This window comes from Bactrocera dorsalis, chromosome 5 (genome assembly GCF_023373825.1).
Source record: "Bactrocera dorsalis isolate Fly_Bdor chromosome 5, ASM2337382v1, whole genome shotgun sequence".
Classification (NCBI taxonomy): Eukaryota; Metazoa; Arthropoda; class Insecta; order Diptera; family Tephritidae; genus Bactrocera; species Bactrocera dorsalis.
Genome location: NC_064307.1, coordinates 26860446 through 26885529, shown reverse-complemented (window position 1 = coordinate 26885529; position 25084 = coordinate 26860446). Strand labels below are relative to the sequence as shown.

Below are 25084 nucleotides of genomic sequence, written 5' to 3'. Positions count from 1 at the left end.
CAAACTTTTATGCATACTTACCAACTTTTTCATAAACCCACACTTTAACACGACCCTGTTCAATTTTTTCGATATACCAATGATCCAAAAATTTTGAAATCTTGCCTGTATGTTGCAAGAGATAATGAGTACATGAATGAAAGGCAACTGCTTATTCTGTGTATATTTACATATGTATGTATGTAGTATTAGAATGCGCTTACAATAATTATTAACTATAAAAATTTTGCTAAATAAAAATTACTAAATTACTTTTGTTAACCAACGAGCATTTGATCAATTTGTTTACCCGTTGGTAATGTAATTTGCCTTTTTGGCAGGCCACAATGGTTCTCGTGATTTGTTTAATGATTAAATATATTCTGTGTGCATATGAGAATGCAAACTATTTAAATTATAATTGTTATATGCATGCGTACAAATATAATTTTATTTGTAGACCCTGTAACGGCCACGATCCTCTTCATTCGGATGCGTGCGTATATACTCGAGCGAACGAAGTATGTAGTCTGGTATTGGTGGCGGTCGGGGTAGATGACGTCCAACAGCATGGAAGCCCAGTTCATCAGCAATGTAACGCACTTCGATAGGTATGCCCTCGGGTGAGGTGTAGCTAAATATGCCTATAGCTTCCAGTGCGCTGCCCGCGGCCTGTACTGCAATACCGTTACTCGTCGAGTAAGCATACCGATAGATACCCAAGTCGTCGGCTGGTGCCACATTATATAGCGTGATCACTGCATCGGGATCGCCAAGTTGAACAGCATGTAGCGGTTCGATCGCTGTGCTGGTAATGCATATAAAGGCCAATACTAAAAAGACACACTGTGATTTGTTAAGAACAATATAAGTGGCAATAAGTTCATAAACATATATATAGTTGTATGTACATATGTATGTTAGTGTATATAATAATTTGATTAGTCGTTTTTTAAGTTATTCGTGATTCATTTTATTAATTTGACAATTAAATAGTACCGACATGTTAAACAATATTTAATCTTAACTCTCAGTAGGGATGACATTGAGTTTAGTAAGAGTGCATTTAGATGAGGACTCTTTCTGTCGTTCACGCGAGCGACACGACTCTCAGCAAATGTATGCGTTGCACAAACATATTTTTGATGTCCTAATTTTTATCCTCTTCTTCTATTCCATTATAATATGTATATTTACATACATTTTTTTATACGTATCACCGAAAACTTGTCGAGATAGATATTTATATATATGCTGAAACTTTTTATGCGCGTTCATTGGCATAAAAAAGTACGAGCTCGTGTTGAGAGTAATCGGACTACTGCCATGTCCACGAAACGCCATTAACCGAAAACGTAGAAAGTACTATAACTACTAAATTAAGATGTATTTGGCCCAGAGACCCGTAGTACCAAAGCCTTTTGGCTGAAAACACATACTCGAGATCCGCCCGACCGATTTAAATCAACCGGTATATGATATTCTAAAGATATTCCTATGTTACAGTGCAAAAATGTGTGAAATCGGACTACAGGCACGCCTACTTCGCATATAACACAATTTTAAATTCCATTTGAAACTTTCACCTTACAGAACACAAATCAAGAATGTATTTTTAAAACACCCCTCGTCCCTAACCTTAAAAATTAACCAATAAAGAAATTGACTATGCAGAAATTGGTTGCTGACTATGCCAGCCCTAGGTTTAGTATTAAATATGCTGGTTTAACCAAATATTAAAAAAAACACTAAGTACAAATAATTGCATAACTTTCACCCTAACCTGAACAGTCACAAGTTTATTTAATGCTAAGCATTGATACAGAATATTAAAGCCGCCTAGGACTGGAGAACGCCATCTGTTGGTAATAGTGAAATTGGTTTGTGACCATGGTACTGCTAGGAAATTCTCGCATAATTGTATTGCGATTTTTTAAACAAAATTAAATTTCAAATAAAATATATTTTGTTTAGAAATATCTACGCTTATGGGGTTAAACCTTTCTAGAACTCGTTAGACTTATTTTTTTTTGGGTCTACAAACTTAGTGTTTTAAGAATAACATAAGAAACAAAGTTATAATAGAGTACACGCTTTTAAAGTGCTTATATTTTTCATGGTGGCTGTCGAAGCCACGTGCTGCGCGCTTGAAATTATGCAGTATATATTTTACGACAAGATTACCTAGGAAGATGTGCGAATTTTTAGACATTTTTTTAAATGCCCACCAAATATTTGTCCACCGGAAGACAATATATTAAATTTTTCACCTTTTGTGAGTTTTATGTGAATAAAATTAAAATATTTTTGGTACCAGTCAATGTATACATTTTTAATTTAACAGATAAATTTGAAAAAAAAAATTAAAAATAATAAGGTCTCGTAAATCTAGTTTAACTTTTTTTTTTCGTTTTTGCATATCATTCTGACACTTTAAGCAACAACTAAATTTTTGCATTTTGTTTAGTTTAATGTTAATTTTAACACTTAATTACTGTTAATAAAATTAACTTTTAGAAAAATTTCGGCGTGGAATTAAAATAAAATTATAATTGGGGATTTAAAAATATACTAGACTATCACAAAATTAAAAAAATAATAATAATGAGTAATTTATAAAATATTGAAGTTAATAATGACTTTTTTATGGTATGTTTGAAAAGCCAGCAGTCACATGTTATTTTCACAGTTACATTGGAAATAGTCTAATTTCAGAACTTGAAAGGTGTACTTTTCGCATTAATTTAGAAGTTCAAATTTTTATAAAAGGTTAATATTTTTTGTTTTTGTTTTTTATATATAATAATATTTTTTATTTTTGCTTCACTCTTATTAACATATTAAGGTCACAATATTTTAATATTTAGTACACTTTAGTTGTACACTTTTCATTTAAATATTTTCTTTTTTTTCAATTGTTAAATTAATAACTCCCACACTTACGGGGCTCGCTTGTGTTCTATTTATCCGCCGCATCTTCGATCGCTTGTTTGAACTATATTTTCTTAAATTTCTTTTAATGCAAATAATTTTTTAAAATAATTTTTGTTAATGCAAATTTTTTCGTTTTCGTTAATGTTTTGTAAATTTTTTTTCCGTTTCGTGTTTTAGACTTTTTGTCTTCTTTTTCGCTTCTTTTGTATATGTTTAGGGTTTGAAGTGATTTTCACAACTGCGGGCGAGCGCGTATAACTTTATGTTTTTTATATCGTATGATCCAACTGTTTGAAATTAATCGACAACAATCTGGCCACGAGCGATTAGCCACCAAACTTAGCCGATAAATACTTATGTATGTGTATACTTGTGCAAGTATCCAGTGCTTTGTTAAATGGGAGGTTGATTAGTTTAGTTGCTATATTTGTCGTTCCAACTTTATTATCGCTCACTCGCACATACACACGCATACAGACTTATATCTATTTTTCGGATGTTTATACACATGTGCATACTCGTACACATGTTTTTCTCTCATATCCATTGTTGACCATCGTCTGCCTCGAAATAGTCTAATTTGTTTACAGTCATCTTCGAAAATTTCAGCAAAAATTTGTCGCTTCTTCTCCGCCCATCTGTTTCGATCTGTATTTTCGAAAAAAATCTGGTTTTTCACTTTTTGTTAATATTTCTCTTTTTTTGCGAAATTAACATATTTTCATTTAAATATTTTTGTTGCTCAATTTGTGTTTTATACCTTAGCACATATGTATGTGCGTTTGTTTAAATACTACTGCTAAATTATAAAAAAGTCGCAGTAGACGGATTAAACTATGATTTAGGCAAGTGTTTATGAATTCCTTTATCAATAGCAACCACGATCTGCTAGTTTGCTAATCATCGTTAAAAATAAAATATATACATGCATATCTACATAATAAAATTTATGTTAACTAAATACCGTTAAATATGACGAAATTTTGTAGCGTTTTAGTTGTTGTCTTAATCTTATTTTTTATAGACGCTCGCCAGCTTAATTAATAGTGTTTGTTAAGCGTTTCAGCTGTTCCTAGTGGAACCTGAATTAGAACCGGACAATTGTTTTCGGTAGCGTGAGGAGGTTGTTCAATTATGGATTTGTATGCGTTCTGCTCTAACGCAAAATAACTTGAGTAGCATATGTTTTGGGACACATTAGATTGGTAACACAATATACCCTTAAGGGTCGGATTGGGTGCGGACTTTGTGACGATATTAGATACTTGTATGTCATGACAAGCGACACTTGGTAAATTTGTCTGACCACTCTTGATTCCAGATGTTTTTATCTTGCAATATTTCTATACACCCCGAGAACCATAGTAAAAATTGCAAATGTAAGACAGGAAACGGAGAAGATCTTCGAGCTTATACAAATTTGTAAAATTCTAAATTGGAATATGCCCTCGAAGGCTCTGCTATGTTGCGAATCATGCTGTTGAGGAAGGCGTCTAAAACTTTCTTAATCTACTCTTTCGAAGAAATTTCTTCATGCTATTCGTCGATCTTATGTTTTCTGGCAATGTATTTGTTATTCCAACACTAACATCAGCAATATCACATTCTTGTGTTAAATGATGCCTGCACTCTTTCAATTTATGAATCTGCATCAGTATGTTTTCATGCTCAGTTCAGTGAAAGTGAATATTAATTTCATATTAAACAACCAGCTTTTGAAGAATTCAAGCGAAGAACCAATTACGTCATAACTACAGTAGACTCGTGGAAACTCGAACTTACGAAAACCATACTTGTTCGAGTTAACGAATGTGATGTATTATAATTATTTTATTCGATTTGTCAATGTTTTTATTACAACTGTAATAGAGTTCTGGACTTTGAATATATGTCCTTCCGGCAAATATGTGGATGACCTTTACTCAGGATTTCGAATTAAAAAATTTTGTCGTAAAAACTAAATTTTCATTAATAAATTCCTTTTTCTTCCCGACGGAAGAGAAGGACGGTGTGACCAAAGATGAAGCCCATCTATGAGAGCTGCCCCTGCCAGATGTCAAAATCGTACTTGGTGATTTTAACGCCAGGCCAGGGTGGGCAAGGAAGGTATTTTTGGCACAACAGTCGGTAAATTCGGCCTCCACGACTAAACATCCTCAAATGGGTTGAAAAAATTCATCAAGCTACCTGACTGTCTCCGGATTCGGAAAATCCACAAGCCAGATCGATCGTGTTGTGACAGACTGAAGACACGTCTGCGGTATTTTAGACGTGCGTACGCTCCGAGTTCCTTACGTGCAGCCAAGATACGCACACGCCTCTGTGCAGAAAAAAAACGAAGCTAATACGACTGTGAAGCTGACGTTGAGCAAGACCAAAAGCTCCGTCAAGATGGGGAAGGACCTGTCCGAGACGTTCGTATAGTGAAAAAGGTTCTGCAAATCAATTTTAGCATTTGGCATTACTTTCATCTTGCTTGAACTTCATTTTTACCCTTTTGCTAGTAAAACAGTAAAATATGCCGAACATGCGATTTTAGATCTTCCACCATTTAGATGATTTAATCGCTACAAAATACTAAGGGGCACATCTAGTGTGATAACATAAAAAAAACGTAGGTTTTTGGAACTTAAAAAAAATTACTGGATCGGTGGTTTTAAAATTTTCAGGGTATGTTAAGACATTCTTCAGAAATACAGAGCGAAGCTTTTAAAAAAAAGTATTTTTTTTAGTTATAAGAGATCTCCGACGGCCCTAAAAAAGGTCTTCATCTGCTGCTGTAATTCCGGCTTTCTCCGCGGATGAAACCTAAAAATCCTCGTTAAACTAGAAGTTATTTTCCTTACATTGGTAAATTTTATCTCAAAATTTGGTAATTTTTTGACTGCGAAAAAAAAATTGATTTTCATGATGATCGAATCGCTTGTTTTGGAGTTATCACCAAAAAAGGTTTCAGGTATCAAAATTGTGAAATATTCTGAGAAATTTGAAGAATATTCTTGTGGAGAAGAATTCAATATTAATTGTTATGAGGTTATTATTATGCTACATTTAAGCATTAGGGACTATAGAATTCAATTATATTGCACAATGTAAAGACAAAAGAGGCAGTCGGCTTAGTTTAACCAACCAATTAAATGAATAAATATAATATATTAAAATAATAATAATAAGAAAATACACGTTTCTATTAGAATGCCCTCCAATGTTTGCTCTTGACAGTTATTTCCAGCTCTACTGTATAAAACCTTCGATTTCAAATTAGAATTTTACAGTATACTTAGTATAATAAATTTGTAAGAAGAATAGCAGTGTGAAGAATTTGAAATAATAATACTCATAATCTTATGCAGCTATCAATATTCTTAATAAAATAAACATAGAATTGTATATGTATTCTAATTTGGTAATTTGGTGTGTGCAAACTCGATACACTTGTCAAAGTTATGAATATGAAAATACCACACTAAATAATAATAAATAATCTATATTTATTTGTTTATGCATTTATAAGAAACTGAAGTGGGTTTCAAATCATTTGCTTAATTAAAGTTTATTTGGACAATAAAATACTATGTTGAAGTGGAAGACAACCGAAAATATTAAGAAATATTTACGCATGTGTGTACATGTCTGTGTGTATCTCTGAAAATGCTAATCGCACGCTTTGATTTCCATATTTTACACATTGAACTGAAAATAAAAAACTAAAATACTATTTGCATTAAGAAAAATGTGATGAATGCAGTGAGTAAGCCGAAAGAAGCCAACGAATGCCGTTAAATGTGATTTTGATTTCTTCAAAATTTGTCTGCAAATTTATACAAAAATATTCTAATTTGCGCGTGGTTCACTGTGTTAATGATCACTATGGGCGGTTTAGAGCGGAAGTGTTGTGGATTATCAGATATTGATAAACAAAATTCCAAAAATAAGATAATAATAAATATGATAATGCTGCACGGTTGCGGCACAGTGGAATATTTTACAAATATGTTTATGTGTGTATGTGTTTCTGCATATTTATATATGAATGATGGCTTGAAATGGCTTTAACGATTGTTCAATCACTGCAGTTCAATCGAATGATTTGTGTATATCACTAATTCATCATAATTCACATAAAATACATATGTCCTTTAAAAAAGAAATAATATTAAAAACAACAAACAATTGTAACTTCGGCTGTTAATAATATCCTTCACAGATGCATTTCATATCGGAAAAAAGTGTATGAAAAGTTGTTTAACTTTGTTTTTGATCGTTCAGTTTATTCGACAGCTATATACTATAGTGGTCCGATCTTAACAATATATTCGCATATTGTTGTGCTGCCTTGAATAATAATATGAGCCAAATTTTGTGAAAATATCTTTTAAAATAAAAAAGTTTTTCATACAAGAACTTGATTTCGATCGGTCAGTTTATAAGGAAGTTATATGCTATAGTGATCCGAACTCAAAGATTCCAACAAACGAGCAGTTTCTTGGGTTGAAAAAGATGCATGCAAAATTTTAGATCGATCAAATCAAAAACTGAGGGACCAGTCAATAATATACAGACAGACGGACAAGGCTAAATCGACTCAGCTCATCATGTTGCTCATTAATATATACATTTTATAGGGTTTCCGATGCTTCTTTTTGGGTTTCGCAAACTTAATATACCCTGTTCAGGGTATAAAAAGGAGACAGCAAACAAGTTCGTTGCTTAAGTCTTACGTTCCATTCCATGTCCACTGTTGCACAGCTAGCAAATACTAATGATCATTTAACACTCAAATGTATGGATGTTCACTGCAATTCGTACAATAAATCATTCCTTCAAGACGTGTTAAATAGAAGAGTAAAGAAACAATTTTAGAAACATAAATTTCTTGTTTCAATGCAAATCTTGACTCAATGATAATTTCCGAACAACTTTTGGGTGGGAGTTTACCTACACATACATGCGTGTGTGTGTTATGAAAACTAGTTTACGCTAATTTTTGAATCGCAATTCAAGTAAAACAGATGAAATATTTTTCTCAGTTATATGCCTACGGTTTTGTAGCCACGTCGAATATTTTACGCCTTTAAAAAGAATTAGAAGTTTCCAACCAACTGGACTTGACTTCATTAGCGTTCAGTCCTCAAATGGGTTTGTTGTTGTAAATCGTTTTTTGCACAAATATGTCCAAAGCAAGAATGTCGTTTTATGCCCAGATAGCTTCATTACCGTGCTTATTTGAATTTGATTAATTCTTAGGTATATCTTATACATGTTTTTGTTTTTTTTTTTTGGTTTTTATTTGTCATTCTAATCTTCGGCTGAGTTTTAGCACGTGAACTTGGTTACTGCTTCATTTAACCCAAAAATGTGATTTGTATGACATTTATATGCATAAAACGTCTAAATTTGCACTGTTTGCCAATTTAGAAGGTTAATGACACTAATTATTTAATTTGAAATTGAAAAAAAGAAATAATTAGTTCTTGTATGATTGAATAATTTATTTAAAATAGTAAGCTTTTCAAGCTGACAATCACGGAAATCAAATAATTTAAATACTTTCAAAGCAAGAATAAATATTTTATATATAAATATTTAAAACAAAATAAATGATGTAGTAAAAGTAAATTAAAGATTATTTTGTTCTTTTATTCCCTTTTATTGAATATGCGTCTTTTGATTTCGTGCAAACGTTTTGACTTCGGAAATTATAATTTCATGATTGCTTTCATTTTGATCCAATACAGGTCTCTATAATTGTTTAAACTCAGAGTAAAATATAAAATTGATTGTTTTCCTGATGTAAGGAGGGCACTGTCAGGCACTAAAATCACTGCTGCAATGATATAGGCCTTCTCCGTTACCCAACCGCCTATTAGAAATTATTGTCCGTACAATGAATCATTGTAATAACCTCCAGACTTTTTAAAAATTTAAATTTAACCCAAAATTTTGGTAGTTTTTGGCTTGCAATCAAAAACTGATGGGTTTTGTAAAGAGAACTGGTGATCCATTTCTAAGTTCCCTACTTTTTTAAAGAAAAAATACTAAAACTTAAAATTTAATGGGGAATAAAACATTCAAAATAACATTATTTGGCATTTAGTTTTTGAAGATTATCTCTTTCAAATGTTTGCCGTGACCCTGTATCAGATGGTCCATCCGTTAAGTACAATGACTCGTTCAAGCATTTCGTTTGGTTACTAGCAAATGTTACGCTGGATGTTTTGCTCCAAGACCTGAATCAAAGCGGGATTGTCCGCAAACGCCTCAGACTTTAGGTACATAGCCCCACAAGATAAAGTCTAACGGTGTGATATTACACAATCTTGGTGGCCAATCAACTGTCACCGGAGTGTGCTCTCCATAAAACCTTCGAATGATGCGATGTGTGGGAAGTGGCGCCGTCTTGTCGAAACTAAATGTCGCCGAGATCACGAGCTTTGTCTTCCACGGTCTTCGTGTACCTTCACAGCGTGCTGGACGTGGTCTATTTGGTCGAATATTATCCAATAATGAATGCTGTTGATGGTGTTGCGAATAGTACGCTCCGTAGGCCGATTATGTTGGCCATAAGTTGAGAGAAGCGCGCGTAACACATTCTTTACAGAATTTCCGAAATAAAGTTAAATGATTTGTAAATGTTGTTTAGACGTAATAAGTCCATCCATGATGAAATGGCCAACAATATCGAACAAAAAAAAAAACACGAAAGCTTGTCACGACTCACACATGATCTGTCAAAAAAAAAGTTATTGAAAGAGGTACCTCCATTTGGATCACCCGTTATTTACAGATCACATAGAATTTCATTTGAACGGATCATTTCTTTCCGAGCAATCAGTCAAATATATAATATGTGATTTTGAGAAAAAGACAAACTTGTGAAGCTTATTCATCTGAGTGGCTACAAAAATTACTTGAGATATCGATCAAGCCAAATTCGGAATTTTTCCAGTCATTGTGTCTAAAAAATATTTTATACATTTCAATTCGTTTATTTTGGGTTAAAAAATAAAAATTAAATTTTCAATTACAATATCGGGCATAAACATGATTTTTGGCAATACATCGACTCTGTCGTCATGTATCGGTATTATTACTCCTATTCTCTTCTCTAAGATAAGTGCAAGGAACATACAGAGAAGTAAGAATTTATTTGTTAAAAAAAAAATAAAACAACTTTATACATTTTAAAATTCTTTCTTTTAATTTATTGTAGTTTATTCGATTTGAGTAAAATTTATGGTAATTATACCTACATAACACATTAACACACATGCCTATATTCACCACAAGTAGCGGCAACAAACATAACAAAAGGTTAAAGAATGAAAATGTGTTTATAATTTACTTGTTCAATATTATTTTTTCCAATACTATAAAATTATTTAAAACCCACTAATAACCAACAAAATGCTATGACATAATATGTTTGGGTCTTAAAAATGCAAACCAAACAAACCTAAAAAAAATATCACATAGGAGTATAAAAGATGAAGCAAAATTAAACCTGTTGAAACCTTTCTTATGCAAATTTCTGCTGAAACATAAATATGCTTGCTTGTTTGTATGAATATATCTTTACACAGGTTTGGTTTTGATTGTCTGCTTTTGGGGATTGCGACACAGATAAGCGAATTAATGAGTAACGTGTCGAAATGGACGGGCAATCAATGGGGAACTCTGACATCTGATTAACTGACTGATTCACGTGAGTCGCATGAATGGTGGGAACTACTAACCAGAAAGAGAATTTAAAATAATTTTCAATTTTAATATCCACTTAGCTAGTTTTCAAAGAGTAGTCAAATTGATTTTTCAAGTTTACTAATTTCTTTTGTTGAACACCTGATTAATGGTGATAGACAATCTCAATTAATAATTTGCATATTCTTCATAGAGTGGTGCTTTTTAACTGTCAACGAATTTCTTTCAAGAACGTAGCTGAGTCGATGAGTTTGCTTGGCGTAAAATGAAAACAATTGTTAAGAGATAAAAGAATTTTGGAGTTTTTCATAAAAGTGTTATTAATTGTTTGTTAATTCGAGATTTTGAGAAAGTGAAAGTCTTAGAATTTTCAATTATTACGCATATGCGCCTCACTTTGCTATGCTTTTGCGAAGAATTGATACAAAGAATTCAAGCAGCTGGTAGGGACCGAGATTGCGAAAAAATGTACACACTTGATATACATGCTTTACTCTACAAAACTCCTGAAATCCTTTGACAATCTAAAATTCACGAAATAGTCCCCAATGGGAATTTAAAAATCTGGCTTTAGATGAGTACTCAGTAACCGTAAGAATAACTAATTCAAAGTAAAAACTGAACGGTTCCGAAACCAGTGTAATTCACCTTATCAAGTGAACTAGAAGAGGTTGTAATGTCTGATGTTGTCGAACAAATATTTCACGCTTTTATAACTGAACAGATATTTTACTTATTTGGATGGTATAATTCCTCTAGCGGAAAAATGGCAAAAGTGGTCAACCAAAATAGTATATATTTGTTTATTTGTTTATTAGTATAAATGTAAGGCGAAGGACGTTCTGGCCGACCAACAAAATTTAATATGAGGACTGGAAATGATGATGATGAAGATTTTCGCAGAGCTCTTTGGCAGTCACTGAAGCAGCTATTTTAAGACGATGAAAAATGCATTCATTACGACAACTCTATTCGCAAAAAATCATATATGAAACCTTGACAAAAAGCCAAATAACGGCAAATTCGAACATCCAGGATAGCAGCCAAGGTAATGCCGAAACACTTTTTTTATTGTGACAATGCTCGGTCTCATATTGTAAGACCCGTTAAAAACTATTTTGAAAACATCAGCAAGAAAGTTTTGCCCCACTCGTCTTACAAGTATATCCAAGAATTTACTTGGTCTGATACTATTTGCACCGTTCACATCATTGCAGTTATATGGGATGTAATCCACAAATTGCCAAAAAGATAGGAAAGTGTTACACTTTGCATAAAACCATTATACATACTTCTATGAGCAAAAAGTAGTAAGACTTTGTTCATAATTTTAAAATTCTTACTTTATTCTTCAAAATCTATGTCTTCCCTCTAAAAGTAACCTCCCTTGGTTGCCATAAACTTGTATCAATGTTTTTTTCCAATCCTCGAAACATTAACAACTCTTTCAATATCCGAAACAGCCTTCAATGTGCGTAAAGACTCACGTTTGATATCTTGAATAGACTCAAAAAGATTTCTCCGGAGCACTCGTTTGAGTTTGCTTTATTGCGCATAACACTCAAATAGTATTCCTTGTTGATAGTTTGGCGATTTTGTAATCAATCGTCACTTTTCTTGGGGCCAAATGATATTGCAAAATGGTTTTCATTGATCCTTCCGATATTCCAACGATTCCAGTAAGATCTCTGACTGTTAATCGTTGATTCTCAGGGACCAATTCTTTTATTTTATTGACGTGTCGATCAATCAATTGAAGTTGATGGCCACCCTGCACGTAGTTTGTCATCAATGCGTTCTTGGCCTTTTTTGAATAATTTGTACCAATAAAAGAAACTTGCTCGCGACAAACATTTATCACCGAGAGTCTTTTCTCACATTCTGAAAGTTTCGGTACCAGAAATTTGATTCCACACATAAAATTTAATGGAACTTCTTTGTCGAATAATTTTACTCATCGTAAAAATCGCAGAATGCACTTTATGTACTTCAGAAAAACAAGTGTGTACGAAACACTAATGATTATTTTGATTTGACATTTGGCGCAGATGGCACAGTCAGTTATACCAATCCTGAAAAAAGAATAATTTGACGAAGGAGTTTTCGCGCGAAATTTAAATTAGAAAGTCTTACTGTTGAATTTTTGCCCACATTAGTATATTTTGACTTAAATAAATTCTCAAATTTGAAAAAAATACTCGGCAGTAGTAATGTATCCAAAAAACCATATTAAAAGCATTAAGACAAAATAAATTGTAGGTTAGATTTCCTGAGATTTCACACTTTCACAATGTTTCTTTTTTTAAATCATCACATTTATATCCAGAATTTCGGAACTTTTAAGGCTGCTATTTGGCTTTTCCTCAGCATTTAAACGAACATCCCAGTTAAAAGGTTTTCACAAATTATTAAGCGTGCAGTTTGTTTATAAACTAGTGTATTTGTGGCCTATACTCAATTGTTGCTCCACTTTGGCCAACTAAAGATTTATCTGATGACTTTGGTGTCACGAACGATTGAAATAGTAATATATTTTGAAAACAAACAAATTTGTACATATGCACACCCACCGGTTTGCCAAACCCAAAATAGCCAAAATACAAATCTTACTGAGGTATTTGTCTTTTAATTTTTATACACTTCATTTATTCAACAAAAACTATTAATTACAAATAATGACTATGTGCTCGCTTATACCACCAACTGCGCGCGCGAAAAAGCATAAGATGCATAAGCAAATCAGCCGAAGAGAAGAATATGTGTAGAAAACATATAAAAAATCAATGTGAAGACATAAAACAATACAAAAATTTATAAGTGGCAATTAACACGTCGCGTCACTTGGACATGCCACTGGGCATTTGACCTATAGTGCTATCATGAACCGGTGATTCTTGGCTTATATACACACAGACTTCCATGTATGTTTTTATTGCTCCTCCTTCAGTTGTGGTGGATGTGCGCGTATATATTCGAGGGCACGCAACACATACGCCGGCACTGGTGGTGGCGTCGGTAGGTGATCACCAGTCGGATGGAAGCCTTCCTCGTCGGCGGTGTAGCTCAAGGAGATGCGCTCACCTTCGGGCGATACGTAATTCAGTGAGCCGCGCACACCGGCCAAACTGCCGGCCTCCTGACGTTGAATGCCATTGCTGGTCTCATAGGAGAACTGGTAGTTGCCCTCGGCATCGGATGCGTCACTTTGAAAGCTGCGTATTTCGGCATTTTTGTCAATGTTGTCGGCACAGACGAAGGTCAGCAAGCACAGCGCAACACAGATGAGCTGAGTGAGTGAAAGATTACAAAAAAGCCAATAAAACAAAAAAAAATAAAATATAATGAAGGCACTAAACTGGAATTGAGGTATAGTGCAATACTTAATGAAGTCGATTTACAATTTCAATGCTTTGATGAATGAAGGAAACAATGAATGACCAATACATATATACATATTATTAACATATTTTTTGCTTGTCTGGTTTATTGACATACTTACATGTTTAAGCATATTGACTTTTTTGTGGTTACTTTGATTAGTGGTTAAGAAGACGCGACAGGACTCGTTGCTTGATATCCAGAAACTGTGCGATGAACCAAAAAATTTCGGGCTTTTTATAGTAAATGTCTGTGTTTACAAGGGTAGCTGTGCCAAGTAACTAGATATGCTTACGAAACAAGTTCTGCTATGCCTTTTAGAGCGTGAACAAATCGAAAAAATACTAAAAAGAAAATAATGAAGAAAAAATCCCAAAATTATTTAATATTGTGCGAAAACCATTACAACAATTTCAGTATTCCTTGCCATAAGCTCACAAATCGTTTTTGCAAAGCGATTGCAATTCATATACGCTTGAACACTGCGGCAAACAAAAGACTTAAGACACAAACTTTTTACCTTTGTAAAATCTTACGGCTGTCTGAAGCATGTATGTATTGGTGCATCTAACGTTTATTGCCATTATAGCTTTTCTTAATACACGTTTAATTAGTTGCACACTTTTAGGCACTGCGAATAAATTCAAAGCATCTATCAAAATCTGTCTTTGTTGCTTTTTTTACTTTGTTGTATTGTTTTATGCTTTTGCTTTGCTCTTTTCTTGTTTTCAAACGTTTCTGTTTAGCTATAGTTTTTTTCATTCTTGCTGGTCAAACATTAGCGGCGTTGTGTTTGAAAGCCACGTGCTGGCTTTTGTTATGTTATTATACTTGTATATATGATGTGGATAATTTTGGAATGAATTATCTTTTAATAAAGATAGTTAATTGCTAGCGCAATTCGTCGGGCACTACATTCGAACGGTATTTATGGTCGAGTTCCGCGGAAGAAACCTTTGAAATCAAATATCTATTTGCGCTTTAACTTTTAGGTATTCGGAATCAACGAACGAAAATTTTGAGTGACAAAAAATCAAGCACTTGTCGAAAAGAACGTAATATCAGCCGTGTAGGACGGTGGTGGTTTGGTGATACTAGAGGGATGGACTACAGAAGGAGTTGGTAATTTGACTTTCATAGAAAGCACTATGAATAAAATGGACTACCTGATTATTTTGAGGAATATTCTGAATTCCTATGTCGAAAAACTGAGTTTGGAACACTCTTGGGTGTTTTAACAGGACAATGAACCCAAACACACTGCGAAAATTGTATAAGAATAGATGCTTTATCACATACCCAAGGAGTTGGATCACCCCCACAATCACCGGGGCTTATCCTCACCGATCATATATAGGAGTACGTAGGCATACACATTAGAAAAAAGACAATTAGCAGGAAGGGCATGCTCAAGGATGATATTGCAGAAGAATGACAAAATTTTTACCGGAAGTAACAGAAAATCTTCTTAATTCAATGCTACGTCGTTTACAAGTCATAATTACAGCAAACGGAATACATACAAAGTACTAAAAATATGTTTCCATCACTTATTGTTCTTTTATATACTTTCTTTTCACACGAGATATTTGAAGTATTTTTTTTTTTGTTTTTTCCATAAACTTGAAGAGTATTTAATACCATTTTAAAAAAGCCATAATGAAACTGCTTTAGAAACTCTGTAGGTATGTTATTTGGAATCAGAAAAAAATCGGTTTAGTAGACGGGCGTTATTGAAGCCACTGCCACGCCATTAAAGTGACATATTTAAGCCATATAAATATTAGGATAAAGAACTCAAATTTGGCCCAATGAACCACAAAAAGAGGGGACACTTCCGACTGGAAATACCTTTAAAAAGTGGGCGGGAATCCTTCCATTAATAAGTTTATTGTATACTATATATCTTCCAAGCCAAGAAAGAACAAATTTATTAAACCTGCTAACGATACTGTGAAGTAGTTAAAATCGAATTATAACGCTGCCCACTACCCAATAAACTTCTTATCTTCTTATGCCATAATGAGAATACTGGACTATAACCTCGCCTACTTCTCACATAACACAATTTTCATTTTAATTTTCATCTGATTCTTTCACACTTAGTATGCACCAATTAATAAAATATAGATAAAATTTTGTATGAATAATTCCTTTGAAGTGTACCATCTTATGACCAAAGATTTCTAAATCGAACCGAAACTATTCAAGGCCCTTCCACAATTTGAACTTTCATTTGATTCTTTAACTTTCCAGACAAATCAATAAGCGTTTAATATAACCGGAATAACGAAACGAACTTTGCACGAATAATGTCTTAAGTGTATGTCACCTAATGAACAAAAATTGTTAAAATCCAATCATAACTCTTCAAGCCCTTGGAGACCGAATATTTGGATCGCAGTATCTATATTTGACTTTTAATCGAAAACATCGGTCTATGTGGGAGATATATAATTGAAATTCAGGGATAATACTTCTCTAACAGTGGTATATCTGTATGTCAAAATGGATTTAATCGTGAAAATTCCCCGTATTCCTCATATACCTAATATAAAGGTTTTCGAACTTCCTTGTGATTTTATACCGCATATATCAGCCATTATGTGAGTTATCTCAATGAAAATGAGAGAGCGTGTTTTGCTCATAACAGTGTACCTTTGTGATTAAAATAGATAAATTTGTGCGAAAACTGGACCGAGCCCTTATATAACTTATATCAGGATTTTCGAACAACCGGCTGACTTTACCCTATATGATTTTTTTTTAGTAAGAGGCATCGTAATAGTAGGTGGTATCGGGAAAAAAGATAAACACTTCATATAATGATTTTCGTTTTAGTCAGTGTATGAGTTATATATATATAGTATCTGTATAGATAAAATTGTTAGGACTCCGATCCTCTGGTTGACGTTTTACACCTTAAGATATTTCCCTGGCTTTGATTCTTGCAAGTTGCAAGAGTATAAAGTGTTCGGTTGCACCGGAACTTAGCCCTTTCTTACGCTTTCGCTTCATTTTCCATTATTGCCAAAATATAAAGTTATTTAGCCGACTGTCGCCAGAGCAAAAATGTTCGGTTACTCCCGAACTTGGTCATTCCTTACTTGTTTTTTAAATTTTCAAATATACTTTGACTTAAACTCTCTCTCTGCCTAAGGGCAGACTCGCCTCATTTCTCACTTATAGAATAAATCGTTAAAGTTAGGTCGTTATTGGTGGCTCTAGACTGGATTAATTATTTAAATGACACACTTAAAATTGTTGAAGAAATAAATTTAATACTTTCTGAGTTAAACGCGATTTCCGTCGGCTCTAAAAAAGAGTTATCCGCTGTTGAAGTAATTCTACCTTCCCCAGTGTATAGAATAAAAAAAACAGAATTTGTTTAGGGAATTTTCCTAGGAAATTTCATGATGGGATTAAAAAAAACACCCTAATATATATATATATATATATATATATATATGTCGTATATTTTTATATATGTCGCAAAATTTCTTTTATCAGTTTTTCCTTTATAATTACCGCCAGTTGTCATAATTTCTTTATGGATCAGCAATATTCAGCCATAATGGGACGATCCTATCAACCTTGATACCTTTCAAATCCGAAAACTTACTCGATATTTTCTCGCAGAATCTTAAAGTTTGTCATCATAGTTTGCAAAATTTCTTCATAATTTGATGATTTATGGTTACCTAGGAAATTTCGACTATTAACTTTGATACAATCTGTATCTTTGATAAGTTGCCGTATTTGAGGACCAAAAAATTGTCCATCTCTCAACTTGTCCATATCCTACTTTTCTCTTTCACTGATAGAATGTACCGATTTTTGGGAATTCAGCGACATCATTGCTTCTGAGCACTTTCAAATTACATCTAAAAAGCAAAGCAATATTTCCATTAATTAAAACTGGTCACTTAGGAGACTGTAGGTTTAAAAATCTTCAAGTTTGATTTATTATTAAACTTTTCAAACCCTTCATACTTTCATGAATATATTCGTAACCTGGACATTTGAAACCAAGCAACCAAATTTAAAATTTTCTTTAGTTCATTTGTTAAAAAATGTATCATTTTAGTAACATATTTGCTGCTTTTATTCATTTTCTGTACTTCTTAAGATTCTTCTGAGCGGAATTATTGTTATTATATTTCACTTATTAGATTATGAGCCCCTTCGTTATCGCTTTGCGTTCTGTTTAACGGTTCTCATTTTAAATCAATATAGAATGTGATAGCGTATAAAATCATTGTGAGGAGAGTTTTTCTGGAGCTAATCATTACCGATATTTTAACAAGCTTCCATTTTGAGTTGATTAAAATGTTTTTCTATATAGAACGTGGAAATTCACCTGGCTTTATTTCTAATCAGTGAGCAAACTAAAATTTTTTGACAAAATGGTGGTTTCTCGAAAAAAATGTTTTTTCGACCAAAATTTTGAAATTACCATTTTGAGAAAACCGCGTTTAAAGTTTGACCTTGTACTTCCAAGCGCTCTGAAACGCCTTTTCAAATTTGCGTGTAACTTCGAACTTTACCGAAACGATGTAACATTTTCTGTGTGTATTCTTAAATATTATACAAGTATATGTACATTAAAAAATAAAAAAAATGAAAATTCTATCTGTATATAACCCTTTAAATAGGCAGATTTTGGGGATCTAAGATGTCATCTTAAGAATTTTCTACATATGATAGTAAACCAATTTTTATCACATTCGTATGAAAGAATAAGAAATGGCACACTTAAAGTGCGAGATGTATAAGATAACTCCATTATTTCCATATTCATGCACGCAATTATAAAACCATAATTCAGTGTATTAAAACTGCTTCGACTATAAGAAGAAGAGACAAAAGCAAACAATAAACAATAACTACTTGTCAATTTCTAAGGCAGGTGGAGCGTAGGCTGAGCTCACTACTGTATCGTAAATTATAACGCGTCTCATGCATATTTGCTTTGGCAAAGATTAATGATTACGATTTGAAATTCGTTTCGGACATAACACTTAACCAAACTAAATTTATTGACTGTAGCGCTTTTTAATTGTTCGCAAGGTCACTCAAAGCCAAAGTGTGATTTATTTATATTCCCACTAAGAGTGTATGTGGGTGTGTGTTTGTTAATCGATTGGCGGGTGCAATCATATAGTAATTGAAGTTTGGCATTTTCTACTCTCGCAGCCATTCACTTTTACTCAGTAACTCAGTTTCTTCACAGTGAATTTGATAACAATGCCCTTATTGTGTATATCTTGTAAGCTAATTTTGTTTGTATGAGTGAGTGCATCGGTTGTTTGATTTAATTACTTTTGTCAAGATACGTCTATTAAAACAATCAGCAAGGTAATGTCTACAGGTTTGTGTAAAAGTTTCGCCTACTGAGGGTCACCCACTGCGAGAAAACTACTTTTTCCAAATTTATATGTTACAATAAAATTGTGTGCACAGTTGGCTCATAGCGTTACACATCAATCTGCATATTTGTATATACCAATCGATAAATCTGCAATGAAAAAAGCTTCAATGAGTTTGTGTCTTAAGTCTTTCGTTTAGCAGCTTTTTATTTGAGTTTATTTGTATTTTACGCCATTTGTTTTTATTTTTTGCATTCGCTTCGACGTAATTTGGGAATAATGACCAGTGGTCACGCGTGTGGCGGCAGATTTTAATTCGCATTTTTTATTCATTTTTAATTTTGTTAATTTACGGCTGCAGGTAAGCGGTTATATGGGTGACCGTAATAGATGATTTGTGCAAGGTTAGTATTTCGAGTGCGTGTTTTGTTGAAAGATTCGATTAAAGAGCACGCGAAAAGTAACTTATTTTAGTTTTATACTCTTGGCTTTATTTATTTTTAGTTCGTTAAATTATGTTCACTAATTATGAACGGGCGTATGCGTGAAGATGTCCAAAAGTCTGAAAGAAAATCACTGCTAAAGAGGTGTGACGCATATTCAGATTTAATTTTTTCATTTATTCCGTTCTTTAGCATATATATAGATTTGCATTGACCTTTTAAAATTTTTTTGCAATTCCTATATATGTTCTTTGTGGTCCATTCTTAGTCGCTGCATAAATTATAGGCGTTCAAGTTCACGTACGATGTTTATGCAAAATATCTGAATAATGTCAAATAAGAGCCTTATTTCTAAATGTGTATATAGTTAAACAAAATATCGTTAAGAATTTTTTGAATTTGCATTGTTTATCTTGGCTATTTCTTATTCAAGTTCATGCACATATTTGAGATATTATATTTATGGTGACGATTTAAGTTAAAAATTATGTTGATTATGTTGAGATTTGTTTTGTCATTTATCAAAAATATAGTATCTGAAACTTAGAATATAACCAAAGAACATAAGCAAGAAGAATTGTCTTCTCTACAACTAATTCAATTATAAATAGCAAACATAAATGTAATGTATTATTTCATAATAATATATCTTTTTTCTAGTTTCTAAAGGACAAATTTTGGACAATAGTATAATATAACAATCTCGGATGAGAGACCCTCTACTTCAAACGCATTAAGGATTACGATTTAAGGGCATGCACCTCTCCGGTACTTTAATTGGAAAGGTGGCGCTGTCCAGCTAGTTGATGACCTCGTAAAACTAAAAGCCGTCCGTTGTTCAAGAAATGCGATGGACGGGACAAGGACTGAGACGAGTAGGTCCTTGTGACATTTACTTTAGTGGGCATATAGAGGAGCGCCAATTTGGAACTAAAGATGTCTTCTAAAAGCACTTGGAGCGCATCTAAGTGTGCTGCCCTCGCCACGATGTCAAAATCGTGCTTGGCGACTTGGATGCCAGGGTGGGCAAAAAAAGTATCTTTGGCATAACGGTCGATGACACATACCCAAATGGGTTATGTCTGATGGACTTCGCCGGGGCTTGAAATATGGTTATCTGTAGTACTAGATTCCTGTTACTGATGCCCAGAGCATACTAAGATTATGGCGGAAACACGCCTCCAGCCTGCTGAATGGCTGAATGGATGGTTGATTGATTCCCCAATCGATGACGGTGGAGCAGAAATTCTGTTGCTCTATGAAGACGTTCGAATTGAGATTACCCTTCTGAAGAACAAAAAAGAACTGATAAGGAGCATGCATCAGCTTCTTTCAATAATATAATCGGACGAAAGCATACCCAACGATTGGAATTTAAATGTGCTCTGTCCAATCCGCAAAAAAGGGAGACCCACAATATGCGCCAAATACCGTGGGATTAGTCTCCGAAACATCACAAATAAGGTTCTATCGAGCTTATTGTGTGAAAGATTAACCGTCAACAAACTGATTGGACGTTATCAATGTGGCTTTAGACCTGGAAATTCGCCATGTGTCAAATATTTTCTATAAACTCAAGATCTATGGTCCATTTAAACTGAGCACGTGCACAGAATCGGAAACTACTTTTCTACCTTAAACATTATATGTATATATTAAGATTGTCAGAAAGCTTTTAACATTGAGAAGGAAATCTCGGAGACCGTATGATGAATATTTTAAATGATCAGCGTGACGAGCTGGCGAATTTTGCTATGTTCATCTGTCTATCTATACATACACGAACTAGTTCGAAATTAAAACGAAAATATATCATTTTTTTAACAACTTTTTTATTAGACAATAAATCTTCACACAGGTTCTTGTCCAAGTCATTGCTATAGTCTGCGAATGATGTTGTTAGTGCGAACCATCATCGTATATAGCGGTCATACAAACCGGCCGATTAAGACCAAGTCCTTTTTTACTTGTGATTTTTTTTTATATTGTGTAATACCTAGCCAATAAGATGAATTCATAAGGTAGTTAATACTTCGAATGAAAGAACTTCTTAGAAGCCTCCGAAAAGCCTCTTAGGCGGAAGTATGTCTAAACCAATTTAATTAACGTCAATAATATTGATCAACAACTAATTAAATATTTAAAATAATTTTCTATTTGGTTGGACTATTTAGCTAATCGCGAATATTATAGTTATACAATAAATATTGTATTAATTTCTCAGCGCCATATAAGAGTGAAACGTGCTATTTGTCGTTAGCCAAAAAAATTCCCAAATATGCATGCACGCATAAATAATTTTGTTGTTGGCCACAGCGAGCGATATGCTTCAACTGTTCTACATGTGCTAATAAAACAACGAAAAAACGCAAATATTCGCTTAATTATTTAAATTCTTTGGAAATCTTGTTTGGCAAGTTCGTAAAAAATTGGCGTTATCTTGTAGGCCGACTGGTATTCTCGCTATTTGGATGAAGATTTTAGCCAAATCTATAATTATATACACATACATACCTATGGATAATTAACAGTAAACTAATAAAATTAATTAAAATGACGAGGTTAAGCTGAAAAACCATCACTCTTGCTTAAGTTGCTAACCATTTTGTAGCTTACAATGTCACGGCTTAAGCCACATTAAACACCAACAATTTAGAAATGTTTCAATACAACTAAATAAATAATAAGTATACTTTAGAGGGCGCTCGAAGAGGAAACAATTGCTCAGAAGCTTGAACGTGTCCAAAGAGCGGTTTTCATCAACATCTGAGATCCATTATGGACTACACCAACAACAGCACTTAAAGTCATTCTGTAAATAGCACATGTGGAAATTGCAGGCAAGTGCATTGCTGCGAAGGCCGCTTTAAGACTCAGGGAAGCTGGATATACAAAAGCGTCCAAGCAGGGTCACGCTAGAATTCTCTCTTCCTTCAACTGCATCCCTGAAAATGTGAACCACTGCGTCGTAGAGGCTACTCCTGGTGGCTGATTCTCCGCTCACATTCCAATGAAGGATATATGGACGGGGAAAGTCGCTGGAGAATAGACGTTTTTTCATGGATTAGTCGAAGCTGGGAAAGAAAGTTGGAGTCAAGCTTAACTAAGGACGGAAAGTTGGAGGAGAACCTTTTGTAAGTGTTCTCCATCAAGCTAGCTTGGATAGAAATTTGGAAGGGAAACTTCTGCAATTAGCCCTCCGTCAAGCCTAGCTTTAGACTACCGGACTACTAAAGTGGTTTCCAAACAGAAATGGTTGCTATTAAGGTAGACTTACTGTTCCTAAGTGCAGCTCTTTCGGGGGGTTGAGCATTTACGCCGATTGCGCTTTTCGCTCTATACTAGCGTAGAGCTCAAGTCAAGTAGTCAATGATGTTTTTCAGACTCATTTAGGTGCCTGGTCATAGTGAAAACGAGGTGAGATGGAAACATACCAACACTTTCTCCTACCTTGTAGGCAGTCATACTTTCGGCCAACTAGGAGGTTAACCGATTCATGAAGGTCCTTATGATTTTAAATTCTATCTTCCCTAAGGCCAATATACAATACTTTGCTATTTTCATGAAAGCAGTCGAGCCTGTTGATAGGGCTTGTCTGGATAATTATAAATCTGACCACGTTGAACCCTTGGAATAACACTTTTTGCATCTTTGGAAGTTTCTACGTAGATTTTCTCGTTTTGCTTATTTAAACCTTTTCAAATGAAGAGTCAATAGTGAGAAGTTTTTCATCTGTAAAAAGGAAAATTAATGGACGTTGACAGCGTGCCACTGACGAAGTCGTTTGAATCAATTGAGTCTAATTTGCTTCCATTGTCCGAAGACGATCAGTTGATGGATGGTAGGCTTTCTTGTGATCCTCTCGAATGAGTGCTGACATTGATGTTAATAACATGAATTTCTACGAATGCGTTCGGGAACAGTTTTTGGCTGAATTGGTTCGAAAACTTCTATTCACTTCATCAACTGTGGATGTTAATGAAACAAGGTCAATAAGGCGGTAAAAAAACATTATCGAAATACAATATAAACTTTTTTTAGAAATTCACTTGCCCTTTTTGCCCCACTAAATAGTTTATAACCAAAAGCAAACACTGCACTGATTATTATTAAATTGATACCACATACAATTTAAAATTATTTATTATAAATATTTTCCAGTACATTGAGTGTATAGATTAATATGAGCAAATTTAATTCGAGTAACGATTTTTAATGTGAAAATGGTTTTTCAGTATTTATTGTTACCATTGCCGAGACTATTAAAATAATCGAAAAACAGCTATAGTTAGAAAGTAGCAAACTTGAATATGAATAGTTGTAGTAGAAGAACCAGTAGCCAGGACGCCAGCTAGAAACCAATATCAAAATTGGACAACTGGCGCGGTCTCTCCATCGTTAGGTGAGAACATATGTCTCAGGAACTAATAGATGAATTTCAACCGAATTCAGTGAAATTAAGAAAAAGTGTGAAATCAGAAAACAAATACGCCTACTTCCCAAAGTTCACAATTTAAAATTTTACATAATCCTTTTACTTTACATTATAGAAATGAAGTACAAAGAAAGACATATAAAATCGGACTCTAACTTTTCAACCCCTCAATATGGAATATGTTGGCTTCAGTGTAATTAATTGATATTTGATTTGAAATTTATGTATATTTCTTTAAAATCTTTTCATGTTAATAGTGTGACCGTATATTAAAAAGGATAAAATTGGGTAGAAACTTCCCTAGCCTGCATATACCGCTTAAAAAGATTTTGGAATCGATAAATATGTGGTTTGTGTTAAGGGGATAAATGCGTTTACGGGTTTCAAAAATCGATTTTTTATTAAATTTTACAACAATTCAAGAATGTCCTAAATCTTTTAGTTGATCTGAGTTACAGTTTCGGAGATACAGCCTTGAGAACTTGCGCGCGTTGGCAAGCTTTCCCGAGAACTACTAAGCCGATCTTTATGAAATTTTATACAATTATCTTTGAGATACAATCCTTCAGGACTTGGATGAAGCAATTTTTTTTCGCTTACAACTACTTGAAAAAAAAAAAATTTCGAAATTTTCACTGACATTTCATTTTTTTGTAAAAATGTTCATCAAAAATCCAATTTTCAGTTTTTCTGCCTTTGTCCAAGTTCTAAGTTATGGTTTCAACGAAAACACGTATTTTTCCACCGAAGATGATCCTGTAAAAATTTATCCTGCCAACGCGGGCACAACTTTTCCCCGAGCGGTTTTCGGAAATGGCGTCGCAATGGCCAAATTTCCAAAATTT

At 33.7% G+C, this 25084-nt stretch overlaps 2 protein-coding genes across 2 annotated transcripts; both read right to left on the bottom strand.

The window, feature by feature from the left end:
- Positions 1-74: 74 nt before the first annotated feature.
- On the bottom strand, positions 75-3155 carry LOC105233432 (pupal cuticle protein Edg-78E). The gene is made up of 2 exons (XM_049458669.1): positions 2923-3155; positions 75-825 (listed from the first exon to the last, which is right to left on the bottom strand). The coding sequence occupies exons 1-2, from the start codon at positions 2953-2955 to the stop codon at positions 430-432; spliced, it is 429 nt and encodes a 142-aa protein (XP_049314626.1). The 5' UTR covers positions 2956-3155; the 3' UTR covers positions 75-429.
- A 10033-nt stretch (positions 3156-13188) lies between these two features.
- On the bottom strand, positions 13189-14328 carry LOC105223258 (pupal cuticle protein Edg-78E). The gene is made up of 2 exons (XM_011200921.4): positions 14114-14328; positions 13189-13900 (listed from the first exon to the last, which is right to left on the bottom strand). Exons 1-2 carry the CDS (start codon positions 14123-14125, stop codon positions 13544-13546), a joined length of 369 nt encoding a protein of 122 aa, XP_011199223.1. The 5' UTR covers positions 14126-14328; the 3' UTR covers positions 13189-13543.
- Positions 14329-25084: the final 10756 nt, after the last annotated feature.

Excerpts from the sequence above, each read along its gene's own strand:
- LOC105233432 (XM_049458669.1), bottom strand. The coding sequence starts at position 2,955 with ATGCGGCGGATAAATAGAACACAAGCGAGCCCC. Across the intron at positions 826-2,922 it reads ATAGAACACAAGCGAGCCCC|TGTGTCTTTTTAGTATTGGC; the intron begins GTAAGTGTGGGA and ends AACAAATCACAG.